At 39.6% G+C, this 18,660-nt stretch overlaps 1 protein-coding gene across 11 annotated transcripts in view; it reads left to right on the forward strand.

Annotated features, from left to right (window-relative positions):
* Positions 1-18,197, forward strand: part of LOC127009521 (male-enhanced antigen 1-like) — a 64,766-nt gene extending 46,569 nt beyond the window's left edge. For 4 of the 11 annotated variants that reach the window (XM_050882647.1, XM_050882646.1, XM_050882655.1 and 1 more), the window contains exons 2-4: positions 10,554-10,751; positions 14,541-14,717; positions 16,381-18,197. In XM_050882647.1, coding sequence (XP_050738604.1) covers positions 10,554-10,751; positions 14,541-14,717; positions 16,381-16,614 — 609 coding nt within the window. In that variant the 3' untranslated portion in view covers positions 16,615-18,197. Of the gene's footprint in view, positions 1-5,775; positions 6,089-9,059; positions 9,169-10,553; positions 10,752-14,540; positions 14,718-16,380 lie in introns of those variants that run through there. The other 7 variants (XM_050882656.1, XM_050882654.1, XM_050882651.1 and 4 more) reach the window with 7 other exon arrangements.
* Positions 18,198-18,660: the final 463 nt, after the last annotated feature.

Genomic DNA, 18,660 nt, shown 5'->3' on the forward strand with positions numbered 1-18,660 from the left:
TCCCGTAACGGGTAACAGTGGTATGTCAAGCAAAGGGTAAGTAAGACTTGTCTGCTTACTTCCAAAGCTTACAGGTATTCACATGCTGGTTACAATAAAAGTTAGGGACAGCATCTGCTCAAGTTTAGTTAAGTCTGTCATTGCAGAGAAAAAGTCTGTTTTAAGCAGAAGCACATGAGGTTCAGGTTAAATTGTACCTATCCCTATGTTAGTCTACACCCTCGGTTATTACGGCTCCAATTAAATTAAGACTGACTGCCTTGCATCAACTCAGCAATAAAAGAAAATAGTGGGTTAGAGTGAGAAGTATTACTCAAGCACTCCCCTTCTCGCATGAAAAAGATGCAGGCAAAAGCTCCGGAACCAAACATAAATTAGTAGATGCGAGGATGCAGGTTATAGTCGTGTGGGGGAAAGATAGACAAAGCAGCGTCAGGCTGAACCTCAAGCCGGCGCTAGTCTTTGGAGACGATCACTATGCACCATTCTGTGCAAAAAAAAAGATCGTAAAGCTCAAATTTCCATCCACCCATATATCTGACTATTTCTGCCTAAACCACGGGTAAAAGAACACATCAAGGATTTTTTTATTTTTTTATTACCGCTGGTGACACCCAAAAAGGTTTAGGTCAGAGGGTCGCGAAGGCCCCCCTCCCCGACGAACGTGTCGACGGCAAAAGAAGCTTCAAAAAGGACCCAAAATTACTTTAAGTGCCATAAAAGTTGGCTGATAAAACCGTGTAGGTTGCCAGTGGGGCTGTAGTCAAGGGATACTGCACTCCTTCGAAGAGGAACTTTAAGGACAATCATGTACACAAGGAACTCTAGTAATAATCCAGCATTAGCTACAGAAATGGTTTCTCCATCTGTCCAGTTACCTTGTTTAAAACACGAGATCAAATCAGTAGATAGCCTATAGGCGTCCACTGGCCTGTTAAAAAGGCCACTCGTTTGCAGTGTCCACAGCAAAATATACACCCTTTATGAGGCTGTGTTGCCCATCTTCCCCAAATGTTTCAAGAAAAAGTGACCGAAACGCATCATAATCCTTCCGTCCAGTGAACGCGCTCCTGTTTATGAGGGCCGTGCTCCCGTTCCCGGGATTGACCTTCGAGCGGCTGAGAGATATTTAATCTCCCAGATTTGACACGAATGAAATGTCCATGACAATCTCACTTTGAAACAAGAAGTCCCTGGCCGAACAATCTGCCTCCCTTGCTACCCTGCGAAAGGCCTAACTGCTGTTGCTGTTAGCGGGTGATTAGGGGCAGAAGCCATTGTGGGATTAGTAAGGTAAGTAAATACCTCTTGGTTGCTCATGCAGCGTAGGAGGAGGCACCCTTTGAAGACTGCTACACTCCTTACATGACAGTTACCGTTATCCGTGACGGCACTGTCATTTCTCTCTACCCACCCCTCATAGTCCTCGGTGAGAGCTTGTAACTTCGGGTCAGGTTTCTCTGCCATTAAAAAGAGTTACTAGTAAAATGAGGAGTAAAATGGTAAAAGAAAAAAAAATTATCGCTGCAAAAATAATTAAAGTAATAATCATTCACCGCTAAGTATGTGCTCACTCCTCCCCGATGCTTTTAAAATGCATAATAAAAGAGGAAAAAGAATAATGAGTGAGGCTTAGCAAGACAAAACTTCTCCACTGAAATAAAACACACAAAAGAAAGGAGAAAAGAAAATGAATGATTATACATAAAATGCGTAACAATGTTACTCAAGAAAAATATTAAACATCTCCACTGTGCAATAAAACACACAAAAGAAAGGAGAAAAGAAAATGAATGATTATACATAAAATGCGTAACAATGCTACTCAAGAAAAATATTAAACACCCACACGCCAGAAAAATCAACAGCTGAAAAATCTAATAGATTAGATACGGCCCCTCACGCCTAAACACGTGAACATAATAATAGTAATTCACCTGAAATCATGTTACAAGTGGTGTAATTACTTAAACCGTATGTAGTGTCAGCTAAAATGTGTTAAAAACCTTGAAGACAGCAACTCGATACCCCACTACTCAGCACGCTTGCGTCCTTCCCCCCGCCGGTGGCTGGGGCAGGATGCAAGGGCGGCAGGGTCTGCCGTCCGTCGGCTGGTAGCGGTGGTGGGAGGGGCGGCGGGCAGACAATATACGCCCACCAGTCACCCTCAAAGGTCCGAGTTGTCTGGCGAAGAAAAGTGCTCACCTACGACAGGCTGTGTCGTAGGAAGAAACAAGTGCCTAGACACCTCCGAGGAAACTTGGTTGTGCGAGGCGGGGCGCGCGGGGTGTGTGGCTGGGTTGTGCGGGGCGGGGCTTGCCCTCGGGTGTGGCTGGGTGCTGACTTGACGCTCACGGAGCAGGAAGCTCGCGCGCTGCCTCAGCAGAACGCTTGGTACACACTTCACTGTCTCTGCCCTCACACACTGTCACTGAAGTTACGGTTGAGAGAGAGATATAACAATTCGGAGTAGTTCGTAACCACGCTGCACATCATTTATGTTAACGACTTTTAGGGGTTATTTTTAAGGTGGCGAATGTTAAGTGTTATAGTTAAATGTTTAAGGCGCGAACTGTTGTCTCATGTCAGGTCCGGTGTACCGTTGCCTGCGTTCTCCAGTTGATTGAAGTGGTTGAGACAACACAATAGCCTTTACTTAAGTGATGTGTGGCCGAGCGGTAGCCGTTATAAGTTCACTTTAGTTTACTTTTCCAAACTGATAAAATGATCCAGAATTTGAATTATGCCGTAACTATTTTTGTTATTAAATACCAGCTGCGTAGCAAAGAGAATTGTTTTTTGTTTGAAGTGAAAAAAAATCGATTTTTTTTTCATATAATTATAATGATTTTTTTGTGTGTGTGTGTGTGTGTTTGTCCAAACTTTTTTTACATAAAAAAATATGTAAAACCCCTCTATGCACTGCGCTTGCTAAAAAAATTATAGAAGATACCAGAAGGATAATCACTTTCGGTTAGAGAGGGGTGTTCGTTTTCACTTCTCGAAGGCTTTGAATATGTAGGAACGCGTATAATAGGTATAGGAATGCTATTCCAGACTTTGCTAGTGAAAGGAATGAAAGAAATAAAATAATTGTAAACACTTGCATTTGGAATTTAGACAGCATAGGAATGGCCTTGGTAAAATTAACATCGGTATGACGTAGGAGTTATCCTCAACATTTGATTTTATTTTTTCCACTTGATACTCTTGAGAGTCTCGCTAGAGCTCGGGTTTACAGGTGTTTATTAGGGCAGCATGTTGGTTGTCTTCTCCCACTCGGCGATGACAGAAAATTATCGGCTTGTAACGGCGGGGGGGACTTGGACCCGGCTCCTCCAAGACACTGCACCCTTATGCTAACCACTAATCTCCCGCCTAAAAGTTTCGGCTGAATATGATAGCGATGCTTATCTAGTTCTTACTGTTACGTACTGAAACAGAAAAATCAATCAATTTATCAATGTGGGCATACGCCGGGGGAGCGTCGCCTCGCCCACCCAACGACGCCAAGCCAGGGGCCCTCCGGGCAAGGCTCCATGCAGGTCCCCTTCTGATCCTAAGTTATTAGAACTTTTTGTTTCCATACTTTCCCGATTTCCACTGTTGCTAAAATCTCCATATAGCAGTAACCATATATATTTTATCCTCTATATTCTGCGATACTATGTGAATAATTATATCCTACGTTAGTGTGTGTGTGTGTGTGTGTGTGTGTGTGTGTGTGTGTGTGTGTGTGTGTGTGTGTGTGTGTGTGTGTGTGTGTGTGTGTGTGTGTGTGTGTGTGTGTGTGTGTGTTTGCACAAGCCGTAATCTCAATGGTACTGTGTGTGTGTGTGTGTGTGTGTGTGTGTGTGTGTGTGTGTGTGTGTGTGTGTGTGTGTGATAACAGATAATGACAAGAATAAGAATTATAGTAATAATAATAATAATAATAGGCCACTGGCTAAAAAGTTTTACACCCACACCAATAACGGTATTTAACTAAACCTATTTTTACAAAGTTAATTATCGATATATTTTATACAAGCGGAAGAGATAAATCTACGTTTCAAACATATATTTGCTGACCGTAGATTTGAACAATTATCGCACATGTATGTTCTCGTACACCCAGCGTTACCAGACTTTCGTATTCAGGTCATTGCATTCAAGTTTCAGACCCAAAACCGTCGTACCCTTACAAATAACGATATTCAATTAAAGTTATTGTTAAAACCGTTAATTATTGATGTTTCTTTTGCAATAGTTAATGGGTCAGAAACCGGAAGATACAATGTGCTTCCACCCCTCTCATCAACTATTTCCAAAGGCCGACAAAGAGGTCAGTCAGGTTCTAGTAAGTGTTTCTTTAGATACACCGTACAGAGGAAGGGTCAGACTACCAAAAGGGTCATAGACTACCCCTGGAAATGCCCAAAACTCCTACGAAAGCCTTATCAAATATGTGAGCTTGGGCGCCGAAATGCTTAAAAATGTGACCCCAAGTCCGATAATGTAGTAACTTGGGCGCCGAAATGTTTAAAAATATGACCCCAAGTCCAATAATGTAGTAACTTGGGCGCCGAAATGTTTAAAAATATGACCCAAAGTCCGATAAACTGGTAACTTGGCGCGGAGATGTTTAAAATTATGACCCCAAATCCGATAATCTATAGTAACTTGGGCGCCGAAATTTTTAAAAATATGACCCAAAGTCCGATAAACTGGTAACTTGGCGCCGAAATGTTTAAAAATATGACCCCAAATCCGATAATCTGATAACTTGGCTCCGAAATGTTTAAAAATATGACCCTAAATCCGGTAATCTGGAAACTTGGGCGCCGAAATGTTTAAAAATATGCTCTCAAGTCCGATAATCTGGTAACTTGGCGCCTTTAATCAGGACTTACATTTTCAACCGCTTCAGGCTCTTGATACGATAATTTTTTAAGGACATATAAAAGATGCGTCGAATTCTCAAGTGTTTTACCTGTTCCTGGCGTAGAAATCTTGCAAAACTACCGCCAAAAATATGAAAACACTCATGGAAACTCCTACAACTTCTACGAGATCGAGCCTCTTGAAATAGATATCCAAAGGCCTCGAGACGTTTGAGAATAAGAAAAAAAAATGGGCCCTGGTAACTTTGCGTGCCCCGTTAGTCGTATATATTCTAGTTCTCCTTTTATTGTGTATCCCCGTTTCTAAACTACTACTAAGTCAAGTGTCTCTATATCGTAGCTATGAGAAAATATGTGATTTCTAAATACTAACGAAAAACTTGTAAGAAAAATTATTTGACGAGGTCCGCCTGCATAATTCTTTTTTTTGTAGTTCCAAGGCAGCAACCAGATGGCACGTCGATCTCAGTGGAGGACCCCATTATTGATGTTTCTTTTTCAATATTCATGGATCAGAAACCGGGAAACTCAATGTGCTAAGTCTGATAATCTGCTTGTAAGTTTGCGTGTCCGGTTAGTTGTTAATTACTCATGTTTCTTTTGTAATAGTTATGAATCAGAAACCGGGAATTGCAATGGGCCGTATTTTTAAACATTTAACAAGGTTTTCGTAGGAGTTTGGGGCAATTCTAGGAGTAGTTTTATGACCTTAGTGGTAGTTTGACCCTTCTTCTGTATACCATGCACCTAAAAAAAACACTCATTAGAGCCCGATTGATCCCCGCTTTGATCTTTAAAAATAGTTGATGTAAGAAGCGAAAGTGTCTTATAATACTGACCAATGTGATAATCTGGTAAGTTTGCGTGCCCCGTTAGTCCGCCAGAATGTAAACAATAACTTGGTCTTGGTCTTGGCTCGGGATGTAAACAATAACAAACGCTGTGGAGGGAGGACCAGCGCGAGGAAAAGCGTGGCAAGGAAGGGGAAGAAGGAATAACCAGAGTAATACAACTAGAAAGCAAAGTGTGTGAATAAGCAGAAGAGGGAATCAGGAGGAGGAGGAGACACGAAGCGATACAAGGTCAAAAGAAGAAGGTGGGGGTTCTGACCTTCAACAAAGCTCGTCACTCGGAAACGAAAGTCAAGCGTTGAAAGACATCATCTGCTGCAGTACAGGAGAGGTTTGGGTAAAGATTCGTTTTAGGTCCGTGCCAGTATCTCATAATCTACTTTATGAAACATCACTATCTCTTCATATATCTTTTCTAGTAACCTTCAACAGTCATGGAAACGCATTGAAAATCCAATTCAAGGACTTTTTTTTACTCTTGAAAATAGGGGATAATGTTTACGAAAGCGCGTCGCCTCCTCTGGTAGCAGCCGCTGCGACGCTGCAGCCGCCTCAGCCATAAAATAGCTCGCTGAGGGTTTAGGGTTGGGGAGCATATTTAAACTACTCCAACCGAACTTTACAACCTACTAACGGGGGGCTGCGCCCCCCTGGACCCCCCTCCACATGTATATGTGACTTATTTCAGCGAGGAGGTATTTCTCGCAACACCGGCTGCAGTGTCACCGCGGTCACCACCAGAGGAGGCGACACGCTTTCGTAAACGTTATCCCCTATTTTCAAGAGTAAAAAAAATCCTTGAATTGGATTTTCAAAGCGTTTCCATGACCGTTGAAGGTTTGTCGAAAAGATATATGAAGAGATACTGATGTTTCATAAGGTAGGTAATGAGATACTGGCATGGACCTAAAACGAATCTCAACCGAGGTTTGTCCTAGATATGTGCATAGTATCAGTATCGGTAGTATCGGCCTGTTTTGTCCCCTTCATATTCTTTCTCTTCTTTGTTTGTTTTTATGTTGATTATTTTCTTCTTTTTCTTCTTATTCCTCCTATTATTTGCTCTTATTTGTCCTTTCCATCTTCTTCTATGTCAATTACTTTCTTCTTTTTCCTCTTATTCCTCCTTTTATTTGCTCTTATTTGTCCTTTCCATCTTCTTCCATGTCAATTATTCTTTTTTTTTTTCTTTTTTTTTTTTTTTAGTATCGACCTTTATTTGTTTTATCGGTATTGGCAGGTTAAAAATATGACCGATACTCCAGTACTTTTCTGGCTTATTTATTATGTGATTTGAGACTTTTTTTACTCAACTTTTCATCCCATTATAGCTCTTTCCAAAATTCTCATTTCTAATTTTAAAATATATACAATTCCATACTTTTATAATTTTAGTTATTTATGTAATCAAAACAAGAATGTATTGGTATTGGCTAAATATCAGCCAAGTGTTAGTATTTGAGTATCAGTATCGGTATCAGCTGAAAAGTGAGTATCAGTATCGGTATCTTCCAACATCGTATAACAGCATATTTCTAGTTTATAACCCAAGCATTTGCCGAGAACGGAAACTGCTGAGGAAGGCAAAACAGTGTGGAAAGAATAGATTACCTGGGCGGTCATTTTCTGAAACACTGATGCTAACCAACCCATCTCTCCTAACATAACCTTCTTAGAAATGGTAACCCTGTGACCCAAAAATAAAATAAGTTACCAAAGATGCTCACCTAATCTCAGCTTGCATGATCAATAATTATCTGTCAAGGAATCTGTTGCACTGTGGTGGTTGTCACTTTTTTCTGATGGATTTTATTGTAATATTCATCAAATATATCAAGATCTTTGAAGAGAAGAGCATCAAGACACCTCTCCACCCAAGATTGACCGCTCTTTTGGCCACTCTACTTTTACCTTTCTTAGGAGCAGCATTTAACAGGCTTTTTTCTACACTTTTTTATGCCCTTGAGGTGCTTCATGTCCTGTAAAAAAAAATATATATATATATCATTTATTTCCCTTGGCATTAGTTTGTTTTTGCTATAAAGTTTTTTCTTCTCTCTCCACTTGAATTTACTGCCACTATCACAGTTCCTCTATCATGTACTGCATTTGACAGCTACAAGTTATTTTATTCTTCCGAATATGTTTTGCTCTTGTTCTTGGATAGGAGGGCCGGATGAGGGAGTTAAGGTTAGGATGAGATAAATGCATATTAAACTTTGCCTTGTGAAATTGTGAGTGATTGACGGCCGTGGAGTTGGTGGTGGCCGGTGGCAGTTGGGTTTGCCTTTCCCATGGCCGTGTGAGGGTCTAATCGCTTATTTTACTCCTGTTACTATGCATTGTGATGACATAATTTTGTTTTTTTGTGAGTCATGGTGCATTTCTTACTAATTTACATTATATATATTTTCTAAAATCACTACTTTTTGGGAGGGGGGAGAATTCAGAAACCAGTAGTCTTTGACACATAGTTACCAGATTACCTTAAAACACATCAAAACTTATTAGGAAAAAGTTTCATCCAAGATTTATTAATAGGTGATTTTATAGATATTTCCAGGATAATTGGTAAACTTATGTTATAGAGCTTATGAAAGACACCATTGAAACATTTCTTGTGACATGATTTGCTGAGTCTTAAAAGAATTTGATAACCACTTCTGTCACAAATGATGTTTATAATTATATATTAATTAAAAGATAAAAATATCATTCACACCTTTGCTTGCATACTGCTCCACAAGACATGAAGGGTAGTACTAGTATCATCTAAAAACAAAAAATAAAATAACCTAATTTGACCTAATCCAAACTAAATTAACCTAGACAGTAAACTAAATACATCTAATGAGTCACCTATCACCTGGAATAGTATCTTAGCCTTACCAGATTGTAGCCTATCCAACACTCACTCCAGACCCACTCTCCAAAATGTGCAGGGCAGCAATATCACTTTGTTGGTTCACGAGTAACACTGCCATGTAAAACACGCTGCCCCTTTTGCCACTAGGCGATGACTTAAAAAATCAGCTTGTTTCAGTGGGAACAAACCGAGTCCACAGTAGGTCCTCGGGCTCACCACGCTTGCACACTGACTACTCAGCCACCACCTCCCCTGCTTCTAGGGTTGTAAAATTCCTGGGAATTTTGATCTGGGAAACTTTCCATGGGAATTTTTGGGAACTTTGAGAATTTAAAAAAATACAAATTTCCTCATGGGACCTTTTGGCTTTTATTTTTCAGACTGAGGTTATTGTTGTTTCTATAGACTTCAATTTTAGGGGGCTGTTAGTAATTGTCCCTTATCCCTTTGGTAATACAGGTGACACAAAGCACAAAGAGAGAGAGAGAGAGAGAGAGAGAGAGAGAGAGAGAGAGAGAGAGAGAGAGAGAGAGAGAGAGAGAGAGAGAGAGAAGGGGGATACTGATACGTAAGTAAAACGTGTAATGCACTAATTATAAAACTACAACTTACCTAGGAAATAAGTATGTAGGTTAACCCTATCCAGAATTGTATAACTCCAAGCAAGCCTACAATAGCATGGATATAGGTATTTTAATTCTATGGGAATGCAATTTTTTATTGCTTGAATTTTTTTAATTAATGGTTACATTAACCAAAATTGGTTTATTTATTACTACACATTAATACATATGTGAAAATTCCCCAAAATTCCTAAAAATTCCCAGTACTTGAAAATTTCCAGAAAATTTCCCACCCTTTGCAACCCTATACATGCATTAGTAGAAGAACTACAATAACACAGTGAAAAAAAATCCCATAATGCAACACCACTGAGTGCCAAGGATCAAACCCAGCCTTCTGAGGAGAAGTCAAACCAAATGAGCCACCAATGAGTGAAAAGGTCTCTTCTATGGCCTGTACCTGACACCCCAGTCCCCCAGCCCCTATTGCGCATATGGTGTATATAAACATTAGAGAAACTACAATATCCCTGTAAAAAAAATCCTGTAATGCAACACCTCTGAGTGCTGGGGATTGAACCCGGGCCTACACTGTGTTATTGCAGTTTCTTTAATATATCTATACACCCTAAGTGTTATAGGGATTGATTAAAAGCATCTCCAGCTACCATGAGTGTGAGCGGGATTGCCTTAACATTCATGTCCACAGTGGGAACTGGGGTGTCAGGTATAGGCCACCTCTGGTTCAGTGACGTTTTAGCTCATCGATGGCTCAGTTAGTTTGCTGCCCTGATTTCTATTCAGAAGGCCCAGGTTTGATCCCCAGCACTCAGTGGTGTTGCATTACAGGATTTGTTGGTATTCAAGAAGTGCAAATGCTGCATAAAGATATAATAGTGAACAATTTAGAAATTCTATCTTCTCCCCTTATTTTGGCCTGCAGTATATCCTGCATGACATCATTCATTTGAGACTTATCTTACTACTTTGATTTCATAATTGTCAGTTTAGTTATGGTATTGATTAATAAAAAGATAAAATTCGCTTAAGATAAGGCACTTCCCATAGCTGAGTTGTGTAGTTGGAGGAGAGGAAGCAAAACTTTCCATACATCCTGTGCACTGATTGGTTGTAGAAATTATCACAAATTTCAAGAATATGTCCAAGCACATTCAAACAAGAATAAGAATGCTGAAAGGAACCCTGATTCAAACTGAGTGCACCATAAAATTCTTTTGACACAACTGATTAGGAAAGCCAAGGGTGACAGGATTGTGCAGTTGTAATGCTGTGAACAACTTAGTGGTTATGTATGTAAAAAAAATCATTAATCTCAATCTTAGATGTGTTTTCTTTCAATTCAAGTCTCAGTGAACTCATCTCCATACAGAGGATGTCCCCTGTGCCAGAGCCCATGCATGGTGGTCGTCAGGGTCCAAACGGAACAGAGGAAGATGAGGATCTAACCTCCCCCTCAGCCCTGCCTCCTGGACCTCTTCTTCCTTCCTCAAGTGATGAAGAGTTGGACCTCAACGATTCTGAGAATGCTCCTCCAGGGTACCATCCCCTCCCACAGGACTTAGAGGCAGTGAGTGGCTAAGCTATTAACTTACCATATTACAGATTAATAGCATGCTATTACTTTGTCTCATCACCTGTGATATAGTGGCTATAGTCTATCAAATCTAACTTGAGCCTTTAGTCACAGCTCCCCCGAGCCGCGCTAACGCTACATCACCCCATCACTCTCCTCAGAGGAGCTCGCTACCCCTCCCCCCTCTCTCTCTTATTTATGTTATATATAATATCTTTTGCTTGGCTGTGCAGACCTACGTGAGTCTTCCTTGGTGGTGGAAGGGTGAATGGTGCGGCACCATCGCATGAGCCACGTTGCCAAGTGAAATGGAAGGTTTACAGAGTCGTTGTCTTTCCCTCAAATCCCAAGCCCTTCATAACACCATGCAGCTGTATTATATATATATATATATATATATATATATATATATATATATATATATATATATATATATATATATATATATATATATATATATATATATATATATATATATATATATATATATATATATATATATATATATATATATATATATATATATATATATATATATATATATATATATATATATATATATATATATATATTCCATAAATAGATAACGTAGACTAACAGTGAGACAGATCGCCAGCCACAGGGCTCAAGTTAGAGTCGATGGACTATAGCAAGCCTAACTATGAATCTGCAGGCCTGTGTTTGAATCTTGGTCTGAGCAGTTGGTGTTCGACTGTTTGTTTTTCCTTTTTGGCCAGTGAGTAATAAATAACTGCATTACTCAACATCATTTAACAGAAGGCCCCACACACAGAAATCACAGGGCTCACGACCGGACACAGCAGAATGCTGAAACTCTGACCTTCCTATTATATCAAAATAGGGTAAAAACTTTATTTCTTTATCCTGACCACTTCACACAATCTTTCTTACATCTATTCCTTAGGCTTCAACAACACTAAGCTGTCTCCTGTCTCCAAGAGTTAGCCAAAACTTTCATTTTTTGATCCCTTTCACTGGTAAACTCTAGAACAGCCTTCCTTCATCTGCATTTCATCGTGCTTATGACTTGGACTCTTTCAAGGAGGAAGTATTAAGACACCTCTCCATATGAAATTGACCTCTTCTGGCCACTCATTTCTATCTACTTTTACACGATCAGCAATAAGTAGCCTTTTTTAGGTGTTTACTGTAAAAAAAAAATCTGGGGGAGCCTGGAGAAGGAAAACTTTGGTAACCCCTAATGTTGCACGTCAGTTATGTCCTGAGGGAATAGACCTCATCTACCCACCTGCCCTGTGTCCTGGGTAATAGGTTCTCATTTACCACGTGGTTGATATGCTAGCGGAAAGATGATGATCACTGAGGCTACAGGCAGCTATAATGTACGTCCCCAACTTTATCTTTACCAGCTTTATCTTATGCATCCAGAAATATTTGGGAATAGACAGCAAATGCACCCTCACATTCCCACCTCCCCTGTTCTCACTTAAGCTCAAGTGAAGATTTTCAACATTAATCATAGTAAAGTCCCAGGTTAGTCAAATCTAAATGAACCTGTTTGGAATAATAGTATTGGAGTAATGGAGTAATGGAAATGATGGTAAGGGGGTATTAATTGTGTGTTTCTGAATATTTCCAGATGCAAAAAAATACGATTTACCGTTTACTGTTGATGAGGTTTCAGGCCCCGCTCTACTGTCAGCGCAGCGCCCCGTAGGGGCCGTCAGCAATAATGATGTTAGCCTCAATAATAATTTTCGATATGCACTTATTCACAACGTCGTAGTGAGTGAGTGAGTCTTAATTGCTTTCATGGATAACCTACTTATGTCCTTTTAATAAACTTGGCATCATTATAGTCACTTGGCCATATTTCATTTTGTGCTAATCACAATATCTTTCCTTTTTATAGTATCACAAATATCCATTGTTTCATTTTCCATTTATCAAATATTTCCTTTATATTATCATAATTTAATGTCCAATGATTATGTACAACTCACTGAACATTTATCACACAATTTATTCTCAAGTCTCAAACACCAATTAATCGCCATGATCGGTTATGTTACAAATTCTCTCAATTTCAATTTGAAGAACTACACAACACTGGTCATTAGCTGAGTGGTTGATTTCAGGCTTCTTGTACCTCACACAAGTTATGCATTTCCTCTCAGCTATGGAGCACTCCTTGGATTTATGATTACCAGAGCACTTGTTACATTTTGGGGCTTCTCCATTGTTCTTGGTAGTGCAGTTGGCCTCAAGATAGCCGTATCTTTGACAATGGTAACATATGATTGCATGGTATTGATCTCTTACAATGTACACTCCCCATTCTAGTTTTATCTTGTCATGATGTTTATGAATCAACTCTCTAACAGTTGGATCACATTTCAAAATATAGTGCATTGTGCCACCAGCAGCAGCCTTGCTAAAAATCTTTTCAATTTTCCCCTCAACTCCAGAAATTGAGTGTAGGAACTCATTTCTGTTTAACAGTGTCTCAATTATCTTATCCCTGGTTTCCCTATGCACATTGCAGATCATGATCTTTGGCCTTAGTTTTCCCATATTTTTTGTGCTAACTTGCTCTACATTTTCCAATTTCTGAGCTGCTTCATTCCTTGTGTTCTCATCATCAAAGTTCATAACAATGTTACCTCCATTCGTGAATCTTGAATCAATAATCTGAATGCCTTGTAATGCCTGGGAAACTTCATTTTTCAGCTCCGTAGCCTTTTTGTCTTGATCAGAGGCCTTCACAACAAGGATATTCTTCTTCCTCTTGCATCTGGCTATGTCAGCAAAACTGGCGTGACCCATCTCTGCCTACTCATCACAAATCACGCCTGCCACCTCACTCAACTCCTCCTTGACACTGGACATCCGAGATTCAACCTCATCTTTTAGCACCAATATTTCTTTGGATAATTCTGGCTTGAATTTATCCAGTTTTTCAACAATGTTGGTTGCAAGAGATGCTTTATGAAGACATGGAGTGCAAATCCAATTTATTTTAGGTACATTATCCTGCTTGACTCCAGTCAAATTAGCACACTACACATGACACCAGCTTGGACACAAACAGCATGCAGTCCACTTCTCACCTGTAAAATCTTCACAGACAAAACAGGAATCTTTCAGACTCCTTGTTCTGCCCGCCATTGTCGACTAAGCAGTTCCAAGGAGCTCACGCCGTACGTCTTCACCCTACCACGCTCACTCACTCACTCTGATAATCAAAAAAATCCCCAATATCAGGGCAGTGCAGTTTGCTCAATTACATTCAGTAGTCTTGGAAATAAAAATGTTAAAATTTTATGTGATGTATTTTATCTCTGTAGACTTCAATATTTTAACATTACGTTCATATATCTCAACTGCTGGCATAGAATGACTGACTGACAGGAGAAGGTTACTGACTGCTGAAATTTACCCTCAGAATAACAGAAGCACATATGGCCTATTTTCACTACAATTACTGAAATATACCACCTGGAAATGGCTTGTTTTATAACTACACCAGAGGCCATGGCCAAGGCTGCTGATGTGTTATATAACTAAACCCAGTCTCTGGGTTAAGAAAGGCCTAAATCTTTCAGCAGAACTATACTACAGACTGATGATGATTACTTTGATTATGTACATATTTATTTTTCATTATATAGTAGAATAAGTCTACCGGTAGTCACACTCCATAATTTTAAAATGTAAAAGCAGTCATATCTAAGCATTGTAGACCAGAAAATGTCATGAAAATAACTTGCACAAATTATAAGCTTTCTTCTCTTACAACAGGATGATGATGACCAGGAAGATGAGATTGATTATAATTCACTCTCTGGCCTCATGTCTGCCTTAGCCACACACGGCCCCAACAGAATCCATGTTAGTGAAGATGGGGAAGTTGCAGCCACTGGCACTGAAGTGGTAGAAGACAGAGGAGGAGACAGTATCGCAACCCCTGTGAAAGAGGTAAGAGATTACAGAGCAGAAACTTTAAGAACAGGTAGCTTGAATTTTCACTTCCAGAGAATAAAGGAAAAATACCTGACTGTTTCAAGCTCTTGCATATAGAGTAGAATGAAAGCTTCAAGAGCAAGGCAAAATGAGGTAAAAAGGTGATAAAGTGATATAGGAAAAGGGGTGAAAGAATGTGATAAAAGAAAGAATTAATGTTTAGTCATGTCTCAACGTAACAACAGTAGGTTCTCAGATTAATTTTGTCACCATGTGAAACCCACCTTCTTCAAAACATTCAAAACAAAACATGAAACTGGGTCCACCAATCAACCTTCTACCTAAGTGTTGATGAATACAGAGATTGAAAGATACCAGAACTCTTGTAGCAGTCTGGTAAATGTGAGAGGTATCAAAGGGTTGGTTGGTAATGTTGATGAATCCAGGCCCTGGTCAACATAAAAATACCATTAAGGAACAGTGTAAATATCTACTGTACATGTGTGAGGCTGGTGATGCTGTGTGGAGCAGAGACATGGCCAACAATTAAAGAGCTGGAGAGGACAATAAGGAGCAGTGACTGCAGAATGCTGAGATGCATGGACATGTGAGATGGAAAGACAGAGTTTCAAATGAGGTGGTGATGAGAAAGTGTGGTGTGGAAGATGTGTTGAGTGTGCAGTGGAGGCAAAGGTTGAGATGGTATGAGCACACCAAGAGGGGGAAGGAGGGCCATGTACTCGGAAGAGCTGCCAAAGTAGAGGTAGAAAGGAGGAGACCAGCTAGAAGACCGAAGAAGACCTGGAGACAGTGTGTGGAGGGAGACTTGAGAAGGATGAACATCAGGGAGGAGAGAGTATACAGTCATCAAGAGTGGGAGAGACTCATAGCCCATCCAACCCCATAAGGGAAAGTTATGTTAAACGAGAAGAAGCAGACTGGAGTAAATTCAAGGAAGCTTTCTTGTATTTAATCTCATTTGTTGGGTTCATCTCAATTCTAAACTTCTTTCTAATACTTTGAATTCAACCGTAACATGATTTCTTTTCCCCAAGGGACACATGTATAAGGCTTCTCCAATCATATCTGTTTCCTTAGTCAGTACTAGATCCAGTCTCGCAGGGGTGTCATCTCCTCTAAATTTAGTGTCTTTTATCCATTGTGTTATGAAATTTTCCTTTGTGATGTTTGATAGCCTGTTACCCTATGACTCCTCTCTTCCCTGTACTCCAGTCTTCCCAATAAATTTATTTACTGTTGAAATCCCCCACTAGTGTTATGTTTCACTCTGAAGGATCATTCACCATATTTTGGTAGTCTCTCTCATTCTGTACCCTTGCTTTTGATGGATTATATCTTGCTGTAATCTCTCACTCCTTCTTTTTCCATAAGTCATTGATAATTGCATGCATAACACTTCAAACTTTCATTATCGAATGGCCAGCGAAGCTGTTCCTAGATTACCTAAGGTAAAAAATATGATTTTGGTTTATTGTAGAGCTACCTACCATTTTACTGGAAGCATCTTTTATATTGTGTTTAATTTAATTTATATATTCAGTTAGAATTTAGTGTTGCATATTGCCACCATATTGATATTTTAAGCTAAATGTTGTAGAACATAGATGATTGTTTTGCAAATGGTGCTGTGCCCTGCCTTACCTTGTATATCTTATAGTCTGCACAGGAATGGGATGCAGCAGAGGTTAGGGAGAGGGCTGGCGTGTGGAATTCAAATACACCTGCACCTGACCGCTTAGAGCTGGACTGTGGCAAGGTAGAACAGATCAAGTCTGTCATGGCATCATTTACCTTGCCTGAGTCAGCCATTCCACCCTGGGCCCAGAACCTCTCAGAGGAAGAATGGAAAAGTCAAGTTTCTCACCTGTTGGCTCAACAAGGTTCCCAGTAATTGTAGATTTTTTTTTTTTTTTTTATATATATAATTTATGAATATAGCTTTATCATTAATATTTCAATAAGAAGAGGACTAAGTGTGTATAAATATATAGTCTTTAGTTCAAAAGAATTTCCATTTATGCATGTTTTCTGTTATTGAGCTTTTTTATTTCACAAAAAAATGTTTACCATTGTTAGTATAGATTACCCAAAAGCTGCAACTAAGGTCCAGCTCATCCATAGAGATCAGTAAGGCTGACGATATGTGTGGACAGTTCATGGTTACCAGCCCACTTTGTGACTAGCAAACTTCCCATTCAAAGGCACATTCAAATTTCACCCTTGGAATAACATCATAACCATTTATTACTCCATGTCACCTTCATATATCTGGTAGTTTTGGAATATTTGGATTATATATACATATAAAAGCCAAATGTTTGAACTGATAGGGGTGTGGAGGATTAGATTTTGGACATGAAAGATTGAGTTCTGTCAGGATGCATAAGTAGTCTCCTCACACCTTTTACCTATCTGAGAATACAAATTTAAATGTTTAAATACTTTTATATGGCAGGGTTCTCAACCCATGAATCATTTTTGTCATCCTCCTTCATACAGATAGCCATTCTATGGTAAGGAGACCAGAATTGAACTGTACAATCAGGATGATGTCTAACTAATGCTAGATATAGCTTGAGGAAGACAATGCTATGTTAATGTCTTTGTTGCCAAGTTGACTATCATCCTCTAACCTAAATTGTCCAGTATTATCCATTGCTTTTTCTTATATCCAGTCATACCTCAGTTTATGAGCTTAATTCGTTCCGGAATTTTGCTTGCAAACCAAAAAACTTGTAAACCAAAACTGCAAGTAAGTGTAGTGCTGAAAACACAAAAGATCGCACACTAGAGCACAAATGTAGGTGAACAGGAATGAGCAGGTGCTACCCCTGCAAGTGTGCAATGCAGGACCCCATTCCCTTTGTTTTCCACTGTGAGTGCTCTCATCTTGCGGTAAACAAAGGGAACCCATGCTCGTGTCTTCTACTTGTACAAACAGGAGCTCATACACCAAGTCACCTCTCGTAAACAAAGGCATTTTTAGTGATATATTTTTTGCTCATAAATCAAAACACTCATAAAGTAAGACACTCGTAAACCGAGGTATTACTGTGTATGGAAGAAACACAAAGGATCATTCTTCATTTGCCTCGCTATTTTGATCTCTAATTATTTTTTCGTTTCTTATATCACTTTTGATCACACTGTGGTGAAGTGGTTAGAGTGCCTGGCTCCACAGGCCCAGTTCAAATCCCGACCCAGGCAGTTGGCATATAGCTCACGCAGCGGTTCATCTTCCTTTTCGGGCTGTTGATAACTGGGTACCTGGGGAAACCTGGGGAAGGTAAACTGTAGCAATCCCAAATTTCACATTGGCTTGCCTCCCAAGGTAATTGGTTCTTACCTACCATAAGCTCAAAGGGCCAGTGGTTCAGAGATGAGCACCACAGCCACAGCGTAAGCATCCACCTTTACCTTTACTGTTATATCACTTTTCACTTAATGTGGTAACTGAATATATTGCTCACCAAGGTTAGTTTCTCCTCTATTCATCCTTTTATGTATGGTGACTCCCACATTTTAGGAGTTAGGTGAACACATACTACTACTCATATTAATTTTACATGAATAATTAACACCTCACAGGCAGCCCATACTTTAAGAAATAACTAATGGAAGCCACTGAAATCCATTTCAACACCTCAAAACAACCAAAACCATCAAAACCATAACTCATGTAACACAAAATAACTTCTTTTTTGTAATGGAAATATCCATGAAAACCGAAGCAACTAAGAGGTAAGTCTTCTAGTATGGTTACTAACTGGTATAATACGTGCCAAGAGGTGTGAGGAGCCATCGTCACTCACATCATAGCTCCTTAACGAGGTAAGGTGGTTAGAACATAAGCTAAACCCACTCAGACTGACGAGGCAAAATTTGCTGATAAACAAAAATACAATTGAGGCCCTTGGATGCATAACGTACCAATCGC

This window comes from Eriocheir sinensis, chromosome 41 (genome assembly GCF_024679095.1).
Source record: "Eriocheir sinensis breed Jianghai 21 chromosome 41, ASM2467909v1, whole genome shotgun sequence".
NCBI lineage: Eukaryota > Metazoa > Arthropoda > Malacostraca > Decapoda > Varunidae > Eriocheir > Eriocheir sinensis.